The 15243-nt window shown below is 42.0% G+C and overlaps 1 protein-coding gene across 1 annotated transcript in view; it reads right to left on the bottom strand.

Annotated features, from left to right (window-relative positions):
* Positions 1 to 1388: 1388 nt before the first annotated feature.
* Positions 1389 to 15243, bottom strand: part of LOC132865838 (microfibril-associated glycoprotein 4-like) — a 207017-nt gene continuing 193162 nt past the window's right edge. The window contains exons 3-5 of the mRNA XM_060898332.1: positions 2942 to 3038; positions 2363 to 2530; positions 1389 to 1776 (exon numbers count right to left, since the gene is read on the bottom strand). Of these exons, the coding sequence (XP_060754315.1) occupies positions 1475 to 1776; positions 2363 to 2530; positions 2942 to 3038 (567 nt within the window). The 3' untranslated portion in view covers positions 1389 to 1474. The remainder of the gene's footprint in view (positions 1777 to 2362; positions 2531 to 2941; positions 3039 to 15243) is intronic.

Genomic DNA, 15243 nt, shown 5'->3' with positions numbered 1-15243 from the left:
CAACTTCGAGAGAGAGCCAAGGTCTCTCTCTCTCTTTTCTCACACACACACCCACACACACACACACACACACATTCTGTTTACAGAAGATTTCAATTCTGCTGCTATTAGATTGTTCAAATTTTTCCTTTTCTTTTTATTAAAATTTTTATCTTTTTTATAATAAACTCCATTATTATTGAAATCGTGTCATTGTCTGTTGTTCTAAATACTTGAAGTCGCCCACATTGTCAAAGAACTCCTAAGGTGTATGAATAATTAATTAGATGCAGTTTGGTAAGTGATAAATTTGAATGATCAAATTTTAAACGATTCTTCACTTGATTCTTTAAATGATTCACTAAATGATTCACCAAATGTTTCACTGATTTGATTCACTGACTCGATTCACTGAATGATTCACTTCAACCAATTCAATGAGACTGATTCTATGGTATGATTCAATTCAAATGAGTCAAATTAAACGATTCAATAGGATTGATTCATTTTAACTATTAACCTTCAACTTTAATGAGACTGATTTCATGTAATTATTAAAGAGTGATCATTTGATACCAATCTACATATCCATAATCATTAATTACACCTACACCATGTTATGTTGCTTTTCAGACATCCCTGATGTGATTTTTCAAGGTGATTTGATTTTTTTTCGTGTCTACAGACAAAGTGTCTAAACAAGCATAACTTTCTTCAGAGGTTATTATCTAATACCAAGGAAGTTCTGAGACGTCCAGTGGTTCATGATTTCTATCCAGTCAAACAAAGAGCTAATAAACATTTGTTCATCACATGCTAAGCATATAGTCGAGTATGTATAGCTGTGTGTCATCTGCATACTGATGAAACCAAATGTTAGGTCATTGGATAATAATCAGGCAACAGAGACCCAGAATTGATGCTGTGTGCAACACAACATACTTGAATGTGTAACTATCCAGTGTACCATAATAATGTTTAAAATTTTCATGAACATCATGAACAAATAAAGTGAATATTAGGGAAGGTGTGTTGTTGCAAAAATAGGAATGTAAGACTGAACTCAAACTTAATTTGCTGAAAGTTTATTTTGTTTACTCTCTATATATTGGAATTTCATTCATTATCAGTGATACAAAGGGAGTGATGGATTGTTAAACAAAAAACATTTAATTAACCCATGTTACTAAAAATGACATATTCCTTATAATACCTAGAATGATTTCTGTGAAGAAGAAACTAATACAGTTGAGAATGGAGGGCATTACAGACGGATATACCACAGAATAAACCCAAAGACTGAAGATTACTGGAAATTGATAAGTATTCTTGCCATTTTACTGAACATCTGTTTCAGCAGCAGTCAGAGATATCACACTTATTCCTGTCTATTCTATTTATTTAAGTGGCATTTTTCGCAGACAAAAGCCATTGTACAGCATCAAATTGGAAATGAGGAAACTATTTTATCTTCTGTCATTCCATGCCTGGAAAGTTAAAGACGTTCAAGATCTTCCGGACCAATCTGCCTGATCTTCATTGTGATGGTCTTCAGAGAGTAGTAGTAATTTTTCCTGGACTGCCATATGATCCCCGTGTTTGGTGTGCTCACATGTCCGTACTTGTACAGGCCGTTGGGGTTGGCTATGTGACACGTATAATATCTGTAGTAGTAGTAGTAGTAGAAGTAGTGGTAGTTGTACCAGAAACCTCCATTGTACGTCTCCGGACAGCTTCCTGAGTAGGATTTGTCAAAGGTTGAAAAATACCTCCCATTCACATAGGACAAGGAATCACCTGGGAAAGACAAAGCAGAGAACAGTGTGAAGGACAAACAACTCAAATCTTCTGTAATATGTCAAAGATAGTGGAAAGAAAAGTGTTTGGATTGTCCTATGCTGACAAATCAAACCTGTCAGGTGACTGTCACCAACCCACTGCTGCTTAAGTGGATTTGCTGAGCTCCACATTCAGATTATTAAGTCTTCTGCATGTAGTTCACCCCTCTGACATTATATTTTATATACTCATTTCAAGAACACAATTTGACACGAGATACTAAATGGGGGTCATTAAATGATAATGTTTGTGCAAGGTATAGGTGCATTTATCGCACTTTAAATTCACTATTTAGATCTGAAGAATTCACAAAATTATGTCAGTGTTTTGCATTAATTCGATGCACTCTGCTGTAAAGGAAATGTGCTCAGAGTGTGAAGGATGATTTGACGAAGTGCTCTTCTGTTATGTTACAGAGAAACTTTATCTTCATTCATAATTGTATCCATAAAAATTTCACGTTGAAATCAGTGGTCATGTCTGAAATTTGAATACTGGTGTGTGTAAATTCAGTGACAGAAGTGGTGTTTACTGATTTGCTCACCTGCTCCTCCATTGACGTAGCCACCGATGTTCAGCCTGTAGTAGCTGGACTCTGAGTCGATGTAGAACAAAGTGTACTGGGCGTAGGCACTGCCTTTCTCAAAATCCTCCATGTCCACTCTCAGCATGTACTTGTCAGTGTTGGTCATGAGGAAGATGTTCTCCAGACCTGAAATTCATTTTTAAAATAATTTCAAATCATGAGTTGGAAAGATAAAGAGATAAATAATTCATATAGACACAGGTGATGTTGGAGAATTTCACATTTCACAGTTTCTGCAGTGAGGAGCAATGCTCTGCTCAGTCTGTCAGACATCATTGGAAAAACCTTTCTTAGTTAGTTAGTTAGTTAGTTAGTTAGTTAGTTAGTTAGTTAGTTAGTTAGTTAGTTAGTTAGTTAGTTAGTTAGTTAGTTCATATAGCTAAAGGGGTCCCTCATCTCAGGTTAATGTTGACAAACTGATCTCTGATGTATCTATTCAAGGAAAATCAGAGCCATTATCTACTCCCAGGTGATCAAGGTTGCTTTGATGAGGATATTTTGTTCCGATGATTAGAAAATGCCACAGTGTTCTCTCACCTAGCCAGTATTCACCCGCGGCATTACCAAATCCTTCCTTATACTGCTCCCATGGCCGGTAGAAACTCACATTGCCGTCAATTCTCCTCTGAATCACCTGGTTGGTGGATTATACAACATGATGTACATGTGAAAACAAAGCATTGGGAGTATATGAGTACATTTCAGAAAACCTGAATTGTACAAACTGTTACCTCACATTTATTTACCATTACAGTTACATTATATTCTCAAACAGCCTTAAAGAGGCTCAATATAAAATGTAGCCTTGTTTAAGTATTCCAAAAAGTATAACATCTTCTCATCTCATTATCTCTAGCCACTTTATCCTGTTCTAAAGGGTCACAGGCAAGCTGGAGCCTATCCCAGCTGACTACGGGCGAAAGGCGGGGTACACCCTGGACAAGTCGCCAGGTCATCACAGGGCTGACACATAGACACAGACAACCATTCACACTCACATTCACACCTACGCTCAATTTAGAGTCACCAGTTAACCTAACCTGCATGTCTTTGGACTGTGGGGGAAACCGGAGCACCCGGAGGAAACCCACGCGGACACAGGGAGAACATGCAAACTCCGCACAGAAAGGCCCTCGCCGGCCATGGGGCTCGAACCCGGACCTTATTGCTGTGAGGCGACAGCGCTAACCACTACACCACCGTGCCGCCCCCATCCCATTCTCTCCCGGTTTTTAGCAACAACCCTCAGCTCACTCTGGGAGAACTGCTGCAACATAACTTACTTTCCTTTTAAAAAAAATAAAATAAATACTTTCCTTTTCTTGTAGTTTTCTTTTTCTTTAATTGTTGGTACTGCACCCTCTTTCAGTCTGGGCTTATAGCCAACACTCCTCAACAGGTCAGAGTTCTTGTACGAGTCTTCTGTAAAATGTGCCGAGCAGAGGAGAGACCACTTCATAGGTGCCCAATGTGCCCGTGAACTTCTTGCAAAACATGTCCAAATCTTTGCAGTTTGAATATTCTTGGGCCATGAATGCAACGTAAATCCACCTTCTGTCATGTTGCTGCACCGGCCAGCAACACATCTACGTGGCATGGCGATAAATTAGCTCAAAATGGAGGATCGGAGTTGCAATCAGTTCTGTGTTTTACTATAGCGGAAATGGCGACGAGACCAATAGACTTCCTGCTGTAACGTTACGGACATCAACGTCATTCACTCAGACCACTACCTATATGAATCACTTTAATCATAACAATTACTATATTAGACTTATTGTTAATGCTTAAAACTATTCCTATGCCATTCTTGAGGTCTCAAGGCATTTATAAACAAAAGTGAGGCCATGGCTCTGCGTATATGCTTTAAGGAGGCCAAGTACTTTTACATGCTAATTTACTGGACCCCAGATATAATCCCATTTCCAGAAAAGTTGGGATATTTTCCAAAATGCAATAAAAAACAGAAATATGTGATTTGTTCATTCATGTTAATCTTTATTTAACTGTCAAAAGTACAAAGAAAATATTTTCATTACTTTTACTGAACAACTTAATTGTATTTTGTAAATATAAACAAAGTTAGAATTTGATGCCTGCAGCACACTCAAAAAAAGATGGGACAGAGTCATCATTACCATTGTATTACATCACCTTTCCTTTAATAACATTTTTTTTAATCATGTGGGATCTGAGGATACTAATTGTTGTGGTTTTGCAATTGGAATTCTTGTCCATTCTTGCTTGATACAAGACTTCACCTGCTCAACAATCCATGGATGCTGTTGTCTGATTCTCCTCTTAATGATGCGCCATACATTCATAATAGGAGGCACATCTGGAGTGGCAGCAGGCCAATCAAACACATGCACTCTGTGTCAATGAAATCACACTATTGTAGCCCATGCAGAATGAGGCCTGGCATTGTCCTGCTGAAATAAGCATTGACTTCCTGGGAAGGGATGTCGCCTTGATGAATATGTCTCTCTAAAATCCCAATATACGACTCAATATATCAATGGTACCTTCAGACACATGCAACTCACCCATGCTGTGGGCACTGATGCCCCATATACCATCACAGATGCTGGCTTTTGCACCTTTCTCTGATAACAAACTGGATGGACATGTTAACCTTTAGAACTGAGAACTCACCATCTGGTTTTCCCAAAAGCAAGCTGAAATGTGGACTCATCTGACCACAGCACAAATTTCTATTGTCTTTCAGTTCATCTGAGATGAGTTTTGGCTCAGAAAAATCACTGTTGATTTTGCACAGAACTGATGAATGGCTTCCTCCTTGTGCAAAACAGTTTCATTTTGCATTTCTGGATGCAGTGGCAGACTGTGTGAAGTGACAACAGTTTTCCAAAGTACTCCTGAGCCCATGTGGCTATATTTGTCACATAAGCATGATGGTTTTTCAGGCAGTGCCACCTGAGGGCTCGAAGGTCATGCCCATTCAACAGTGGTTTCCGACCTCGCCCTTTACGCACTGAGATGTCTCCAAATTCCCTGATTTTTTTTCCCAAAATATTATGTTCTGTAGATTTTGAAAGATCTAAAATCTTGCACTGAGAAATGTTCTTTTTGAATTGACTAACAATTCTCTCACAAATTTTTGCACAATTGAGTGAGCCACAACCCATCTTTGCTTGCAAAGACTGAGCCTTTGCTGCATGCTCCTTTTATACCCAATCATGATAGCAATTAACATGCTTGTTGTGGAATCTTCCAAAATGGTGTTGCTTGAATATCCTATGAAAATTCCAGTCTTATTTTGCCTCTGGGCGGCACGGTGGTGTAGTGGTTAGCGCTGTTGCCTCACAGCAAGAAGGTCCTGGGTTCGAGCCCCGGGGCCGGCGAGGGCCTTTCTGTGTGGAGTTTGCATGTTCTCCCCGTGTCCGCGTGGGTTTCCTCCGGGTGCTCCGGTTTCCCCCACAGTCCAAAGACATGCAGGTTAGGTTAACTGGTGACTCTAAATTGACCGTAGGTGTGAGTGTGAATGGTTGTCTGTGTCTATGTGTCAGCCCTGTGATGACCTGTCGACTTGTCCAGGGTGTACCCCGCCTTTCACCCGTAGTCAGCTGGGATAGGCTCCAGCTTGCCTGCGACCCTGTAGAAGGATAAAGCGGCTAGAGATAATGAGATGAGATGAGATGAGATGAGATTTTGCCTCTGTCTGTCCCAACTTTTTTGAGTGTATTGCAGATATCAAATTCTAACTTTGTTTATATTTACAAAATACAATTAAGTTTGTCAGTAAAACTACTGAAAATCTTTTCTTTGTACATTCCCAAGCCATGACAGGAGAAACCACTGATACCTCACACCTACACTCCTTTTTCCCCACACCCTGCTATTTGTGTAAATAAAAGAGCACTTGGTTTTCCACTGCACTTTTGAATCCAGGGTCTGAGTCCAAGTACTGGGGGCCCTACAGTGGGGGAAAATGTGAGCAGATGACACAGACTCACATCCCAACCCCCTGTCCTTGATCCTGTGGTGGAGCACCCCCTGGAAGTCAGTCTCCAACAACCACAGCTATCACAGGAAATGGCACAGACCCTCCATGTGGCTACACAAGAGCTCCTGTCCCTGAAACAGACTGTTCCAGCAGCCACTGTCCCATTCTCAGACCCAGCCCAAGATGCCCAACACTTGATCACCAAGCTGACAGCAGAAGCTGACAATAACGTGTTCCTGGGCATGTTTGAGAGGGTTGCCATGAGACAGGGATGGCCCCCACACCACAAGTCCCACACCCTAATCCTCTATTTTCAGGGGAGGCACAGCAAGCCTATTAGATTAGATTAGATTAGATTAGATTAGATTAGATTAGATTAGATTAGATTAGATTAGGGGCGCCACGGTGGTGTAGTGGTTAGCGCTGTCGCCTCACAGCAAGAAGGTCTGGGTTCGAGCCCCGTGGCCGGCAAGGGCCTTTCTGTGTGGAGTTTGCATGTTCTCCCCGTGTTCATGTGGGTTTCCTCCAGGTGCTCCGGTTTCCCCCACAGTCCAAAGACATGCAGGTTAGGTTAACTGGTGACTCTAAATTGACCGTAGGTGTGAATGTGAGTGTGAATGGTTGTCTGTGTCTATGTGTTGGCCCTGTGATGACCTGGCGACTTGTCCAGGGTGTACCCCGCCTTTCGCCCGTAGTCAGCTGGGATAGGCTCCAGCTTGCCTGCGACCCTGTAGAACAGGATAAAGCAGCTAGAGATGATGAGATGAGATGAGATGAGATGAGATGAGATGAGATGAGATGAGATATGAGATGAGATGAGATGAGATAAAACTTTATTGATCCCTTTGGGAGGGTTCCCTCAGGGAAATTAAGATTCCAGCAGCATCATTACAGTCGAGGACTGGCTTTCTAGGAGCCAAACAATATGGGAGGAGGTTCATCAAAGAATTGAAGCAGTAAATGCCAAGTATAAAGAATATACAGACAAGCACCATTGAAAAAATCTTCAGTTTTCACCTGGCAACAAGGTGTGGGTCTCCACACATGAGTTAAGTGAACCAAATTCTTCACATAGGGTCACTATGTGCCATAGGGATGGAGATCAGATGAAATGACAACAAAGTCTATCATCGACCTCTGACCTAAGGTGTCCTGGTGCCACATGCACTTATGGACACCCCTATGCTCGAACATGGTGTTCGTTATGGACAAACCGTGACTAGCACAGAAGTCCAATAACAAAACACCACTCAGGTTCAGATCGGGGAGGCTGTTCCTCCCAGCCACACCCCTCCAGGTGTCACTGTCGTTGCCCACATGAACATTGAAGTCCCCCAGTAGCACAATGGAGTCCCCAGTCTGAGCACCCCTCAGTACCTCTCCCAGGGACTCCAAGAAGGCCGGATACTCTATACTGCTATTTGGCCCATAGGCACAAACAACAGCAAGAGCCCTCTCCCCAATCGGAAGGCGCAGAGAGGCGACACTCTAGTTCACTGGGGTAAACTCCAACACATGGTGGCTGAGCTGGGGTGCTATCAGCAAGCCCACACCAGCCCGCCGCCGCTCACCATGGGTGACTCCAGAGAAGTGGAGAGTCCAGCCCCTCTCAAGGAGCTGGGTTCCAGAGCCCAAGCTGTGCGTGGAGGTGAGCCCGACTATCTCTAGTCTCTATCTTTTATCGCCCCACTCCTGTGAAGGACGGCCCCATGAGGACAGTTGAGGGTTATACCTGTTAAAACTGTTAATATTATAGTCAGGCTGTCTGTTGTTGCCCAAATGAGGATGGGTTCCCTTTTGAGTCTGGTTCCTCTCGAGGTTTCTTCCTCATGTCGTCTTGGGGAGTTTTTCCTTGCCACTGTCGCCACAGGCTTGCTCATTGGGGATAGATTAGGGATAAAATTAGCTCATGTTTTAAGTCGCTCAAATTCTGTAAAGCTGCTTTGCGACAATGTTTATTGTTAAAAGCGCTGTACAAATAAACTTGATTTGATTTGATTTAGTCGGTACCTCTCAACCTCCCGCACAAGCTCAGGCTCTTTCCCCCCCAGCGAAGCGACATTCCATGTCCCAACAGCTAGCTGCTGTGTCTGGGGATCAGGTCGTCGAGGCCCCAGCCTTCGACTGCCGCCCAATCCACACTGCACCAGCCCCCTACTGCTACCTCTGTGGGTGGTGAGCCCACAGGAGGTCAGGCCCACGTCACCTCTTCGGGCTGAGCCCGGCCGGGCCCCATGGGCAAAGGCCCAGCCACCAACCGCTTGCATATGAGCCCCAACCCCGGGCCTGGCTCCATGGTGGGGCCCCAGCTGCACCATACCGGGTGACGTCACGGTCCTTGCTTGTTTCTCCATAGGGTTTTGGTGAACTGCTCTTGGTCTGGCCTGTCACCTAGGACCTGTCTGCCTTGGGAAACCCTGACAGGGGCGTAATGCCCCCGACAACATAGCTCCTAGGATCATTCAAGCACACAAACCCCTCCACCACAATAAGGTGGCAGTTCTAGGAGGGGCACAAAATGGACAAAAAGTCCATTACTTTTTATTTTTTCAACATATATGATGCATGTAACAAGCATTCAGCTACATAAAAAAACCACTCACATTGTGTTTTTCATGTTAAGTGTGTAGATAATTGAAATTAATTGAAAAGCACCAGGTTCCTGGGGGTGCACATCACAGATGACCTGACATGGACAACTAACACCACCTCCCTTGTCAAGAAAGCACAGCAACACCTCCACTTCCTATGCAGGATGAGGAGAGCCGACCTCCCCCCTTTTGCACTCACCACCTTCTATAGGGGTGCCATTGAGAGCATCCTCACCAGCAGTCCCTCAGTCTGGTACGGCAGCTGCCCTGTTGCTGACCAGAGGGCCCTACAGAGGGTGGTGAGGACAGCAGAGAAGATCACCAGATCAGCCCAACCATCCATCCAGGACCTATAGACCCTTTTCAGTCACATGACCTTCGTAAACGCGACCGCCATTTTGGACATGTAGTGGACTTCAGCTCGAATCAGTTTGAATGCGAGGAAGGCGACAAACGAAAAACATAAAAGAAAAAGGAGCGAGATGCAGAAAACACCTTCACTATCCAGCAACGTAGGGCATTTACAGGGCGAGCGGAGGGAGAGGTATTTGCAAAAATTGAGGTTAGCAGGCTTAGAGAACGACGTTTACCTGCTTCCACCAGGATTGTTCACTGATGTACGGAAGTACACGAAGCCCTCGTCTTTACCTGACTTCGGCCCACATGATCTGTATACCTATGTCGTTAAAAACCCATCGCCATACACATACACGCCAACATCCGAGGTTCCGGAGCGCGCTCCGGCTTGCTCCAGGAGTGCTCCGGCCGAGGTTCCAGAGAGCGCTCCGGCTTGCTCCCCATCATATTAAGCAGCGCGCTCTGGCTTGCTCCCCCTCAAATTAAGCAGCGCGCTCCGGCCTGCTCTGGAGCAAGCCGGAGCGCGCTGCTTAATTTGAGGGGGAGCAAGCCGGAGCGCGCTCCGGAACCTCGGCCGGAGCACTCTGGGTGCAAGCCGGAGAGTGCTGCTTAATTTGAGGGGGAGCAAGCTGGAGCGCGCTCCGGAACCTAGGACGGAGCGTGCTGCTTAATTTGAGGGGGAGCAAGCCGGAGCGCGCTCCGGAACCTTGGACGTTGGCTCCGGCAGCTATTTACACTGTATCCGGTGTAAATAGCTGCCGGATCATAATTACAGTAAACTAGTAAATACAGTAAAGGAAAAACTTGAGACTGAAAGGTTTTAACAGTCATCCAAATGACTGAACGTAAACATTGCTACAGTAACATACCAGCTACTATGTTGTTGACATTAGCTAGTCAACAATAGCTACTACAGAAGAACAAAGAGGTTACAATGGGTTATTTTAACCTATTTGGTTGCACACTCGCCGCCACAGAATGTTAACAGCAATGTAATGCTTTTTCTGGCTAATTTTATTCATCTTACCTCCAACAAAGTGGTCACTACACAAGCGTTGGTAAGCCGAGGGCTGCCAATCTGTTAATGGCCGCGATCCATCTTCTCCATCGGGATCTGATAAAATGATAAACCTTGCCTTGTTTGTTGATGGTTACTACATCCAGGTGCACAACAATATAGTGGCATGATGGAAGTCTTGTTGAAAGTAAAAACTTTCTTTGCTGCCATTCCTCAATGTTGGCTGTGGTAAACTACTGGTAGTACATGTCCAAAATGGCGGCTGCGTTTGTCGTGATGTCACGTGAAAAGGGTCCATACTCATCCCGCTGCCACAAAAGAGCCATCAACATCATCAAAAACCCCACCCACCCTGCACATGAACTGTTTACCCTCCTACCATCTGGCAAGCGCTATAGCAGCATGTGTTGCAGGACTACCAGACTCAGCAACAGCTTTTCCCCACAGGCCATCAGACTGCTCAACTCACTCATGAAAACTCCAAGAACATAACCCCCCCACACACACAAAAGACCAGCAAACTGTCAAAACAGTAAACTCAATGTCTATACAATGCTCTTTATATGCACATATGCCAATATTCTTTTTTGCACAAGAACATACAAGTTTACAATACTTATTTATCTCCATGCTGCTATTCTGCACTTTACCATACTGTACCTTGTATTATTGTACCCTTGTACTATTGCACCCCAGTAACATACCTCAATCTTGACTACATTTCTGGAACTACAATTCTGGACTACATTACCTCAAACTTGACTACATTTCTGGACTACATTTCTGGAACTACAATTCTGGACTACATTACCTCAAACTTGACTACATTTCTGGCTCACTATGAATATTCTGGGACCTGTATGCCCACTGTCTGTCTATATGTTGTTTTAATTTGCTTATCTGTTGATGTCTGTGTGCACTTTTATGTTTAGTTGTGTGTCAATTTTTTAATACTGCACATTTGGAGTTTGGGGAAACACAATTTCAATCCTCTGTGTAATTCTGTTACATGGTCTGATTGAATATAAAGTTCACTTTGACTTTGACTTTGATAAAACATATCTATTTTCTATCTTATGTCACATCTAAGATGTGCTTTCATTTAAAATCAGAAAAATGCTTTTGATGTTGCAAGAGTTCTGAGAAGGAACTAATAGAATCGTGGAATGTAGATGAGCATCATGTTTGAATTTATTGTAAATAAGTTACTTCCTTATAGAATGAAAGCATAATGCACATGCTTCAGCACAATGAAATGTACTTGGATAAGGGCCAGTTTTCTGCAAACATAAACACATACACACGCACACATACATGCATATATACAGGATAGACTATTAGTATACAGAATAGAGACTATTCTTTCTGAAGAATTGCAAAAAAGTGAACAAAGATTAACTGACAGCATCAATGTCCTGATGTTTAATTCAGATCTAAATTATTATAATTAAAAATAAAATTATTTTGCCTAATCTGGGGATGAAACAAAGGATTCACTGAATCACTGGTATATTTAATCCTTTGTCACGGTACACTTATCAGACGTATTAGATATTTTCTATTAGTATAAACAAATGAGTTATTCTACTGCTGCACATCTGTTATAAGATGAGTCAGGACACTGTTGGGTTTCTGTGTGTAGAGTATCATGACTGTGTTTAGCTGCTGGTGAGCATTTAAAACTAGACCGGACAATTCCCCGGGGGAAATTGTGAGAGGATGCAGTGCGCGAAGCAATTCGGTCACGCATGTTCGCTGGCCGTGAATGTGTGACCTGCAATGATGTTTCAATGCAATGATTATGTGTGTGCTTGAGACAGCAGCCGTCATGAAGAAGAGCTATTCAAGAGTATAAACAAAGTGACCTACAGGCGGAAATTAGCATGTACTGCTATAACCTGGGACAGACATCTGTCCTTACCACAAGGATAATGTTTAATTTGTGCACTGTCCCTTTTAAAAATAAAATAAACTCTAAACTCTAAGAGGAGTGTTTGTAGTTTGTATGTACGAACAGAAGTGTTCCTAATAAAGTGGGCGGCTAAGCTGACGTGTCATGCCGACCGAGGCTGTTTTTTTTTCACAAAAAAAAGAAATTCACAAAATTCTTTCACAGTGAGCGCTAGAAGGGTCTCCTGAATAGACTGATGTAATTTTTTTGTCTGTAGTGTTAAAAATGAGAGACTTTTCTGTCACTTTTATAATGGGTGTCAGTGAGCTAAGACACACAAGGTATGGAGTTTTGTGCTGTTTTTTTATGAAGGACCAGGCCTCGAACAATGACAAATAACTCGACAACGGAAGCAGCTATTCACAAAATTCTTTCACAGTGAGCGCTAGAAGGGTCTCCTGAATAAAATGATGTATTTTTTTGTCTGTAGTGTTAAAAATGACGACACTAGAACGAGTTAAAGATGAGAGACTTTTCTGTCCCATTTATAATGGGAGTCAGTGAGGCCGCTCACCTGTGCTCTCCTCAGTTTGAGGCTTCTCATTCAAAAACTGTAAATCCTATCGTTTAGGTAGAAACATTGTGTGAATCAGGACAAGTTTTCCTACTACTTTTGAGAAAATCATGTCTGTAGAGGGAAATTTGTGGCTGAAAACACAGTTTAAGCGAGAAAGTTTGACCTTTTTTTCAAGCTCTCTCCACTCTGACTTAACGAGCTGCACTGGTGTGTAACACAATAGACACCCATTCAAAAGCCGGATTTTCTCCCGGAACCCACATGGCGTTTGAGCCGGGACTGATCCGAAAGTGTAGAACCTAACAGAAAAGTTGGATGCCAGATCCACAGAGGAGAAGTTTTCCTACGTTTTAGAGTTTGAATCACATCTCTAGGTGAAAGCATGCCAGAGCAGTGGATGTTTGAAAAAGTGCTTTTTTTTCAATTAATTCCATAGAAATGAATGGGGTTTTTTTGGGCGATTTTTTCGCGACTACGTCGCGAAAAAATCGTATTCTGTAGAGAAAAGTAATAGCATAGCGAGTCCGATCAAGCCACACGATTTGATATATTGTTTGTCTGTGTGCGACGTACGGTTATTGAGTTATTTGAAATCGAAATTTGCGTAGGAGGAAGAAGAATACGGAAGAAGAAGAAGAAGAAGAAGAAGAAGAAGAGGAAACACGTAGAAGAACAATAGTTGCAGTGCTTTGCACTGCAACCTATGGGCTCCCCTAGGGGAGCCCATAGGTTGCTGTGCTGCAGCACTGCATCCTAATTAGTAGACTACATTAAAAAGAAAGAAAGACTAGGATAAAACTGCAAATTCTTAAAGCCCTGAATGTGTACTTTTCATATGAGTCATTAGGATGCAGTGCTGCAGCACAGCAACCTATGGGCTCCCCTAGGGGAGCCCATAGGTTGCAGTGCAAAGCACTGCAACTATTGTTCTTCTACGTATTTCTTCTTCTTCTTCTTCTTCCTACGCAAATTTTGATTTCGAATAACTCAATAACCGTACGTCGCACACAGACAAACAATATATCAAAACGTGCGGCTCGATCGGACTCGCTATGCTATTACTTTTCTCTACAGAATACGATTTTTTCGCGACGTAGTCGCGAAAAAATCATCAAAAACCCCCCCATTCATTTCTATGGAATTAATTGAAAAAAAAGCACTTTTTCAACGTTTTTCAAATGTCCACTGCTCTGGCATGCTTTAACCTAGAGATGTGATTCAAACTCTAAAACGTAGGAAAACTTCTCCTCTGTGGATCTGGCATTCAACTTTTCTGCTAGGTTCTACACTTTCGGATCAGTCCCGGCTCAACCCCCATGTGGGTTTTGGGAGAAAATCCGGCTTTTGAATGGGTGTCTATTGCGTTACACACCAGTGAAGCTCGTTAACTTAGAGTGGAGAGAGGTTGAAAATAAACCCTTAGCAAAAAGTAGTATACTTAAAGTTCATTTTGTAAAGTATTCTGAAGTGTAAGTATAAGTATATCAAGTGTACTACAGGCCATGTACTTCAAGTGTACTAGAAAGCATACTAATTTAATACTTCTTCGGACTAAATTGGAACATTTTAAGTTTATTAAAGTATACGTTCAAGTCCGTTTTAAGTTTACAAAAGTACACTTTCAAGTATACTCATTTATATACTATCAATGCATTGGTATATCCCTATTGTGTACTTGAAGTATATCATAAGTACACTTATTTATGTACTGCCATTGTACTAGTTATATACTGTAAGTATACAAGAGGGATATACCAAGTACATTTACAGTATAGATATAGTATAGATGAGAGTACTTAAAGAGTACTTTTGCTAACTTAAAAGTAACTTTGAAGTATACTTTTATAAACTTAAAATGTTCCAATTTAGTCCGAAGAAGTATTAAATTAGTATGCTTTCTAGTACACTTGAAGTACATGGCCTGTAGTACACTTGATATACTTACACTTCAGAATACTTTACAAAATGAACTTTAAGTATACTACTTTTTGCTAAGGGAAACCAGTATAAAAATGTCATATAGGCTTGCCATTGAAAAGTTGTGTGGGAAACTAAGTAACTGCTTTTGGTCTTACAACCGTTTTTTGGTTGATGGAGTTACGTACCACAGTAAAACCTATGACTGACTAAAGAAGAGATTCAACAGTGCTGCATACTTGAAAGATGGTACATTTTGTTGTATTATAGAATTGGTTGTTTTTAAACAAATATGTTCACATGAAATCTCTGCTTTTTGTCCATGTCGCAAACTATGTTGTGTTTTAGTTGACGTACTTAGTAAATCAGGCAGGCCTGTATGTAAAGATTCGCAAATAAATGTACAAAGTCATTTTTTATATGATGTTCAAAAAACTGAAACTGTTCATGCTGTCTCGCCTGACATGATCAAAACAAAATGTGTCCTTGTTGAAACAGCTGACACACTGTACATAACACCA

This window comes from Neoarius graeffei, chromosome 18 (assembly GCF_027579695.1).
Source record: "Neoarius graeffei isolate fNeoGra1 chromosome 18, fNeoGra1.pri, whole genome shotgun sequence".
NCBI lineage: Eukaryota > Metazoa > Chordata > Actinopteri > Siluriformes > Ariidae > Neoarius > Neoarius graeffei.
The sequence above is the reverse complement of the archived record's forward strand: the minus strand, read 5'-3'. Positions and strand labels throughout refer to the sequence as shown.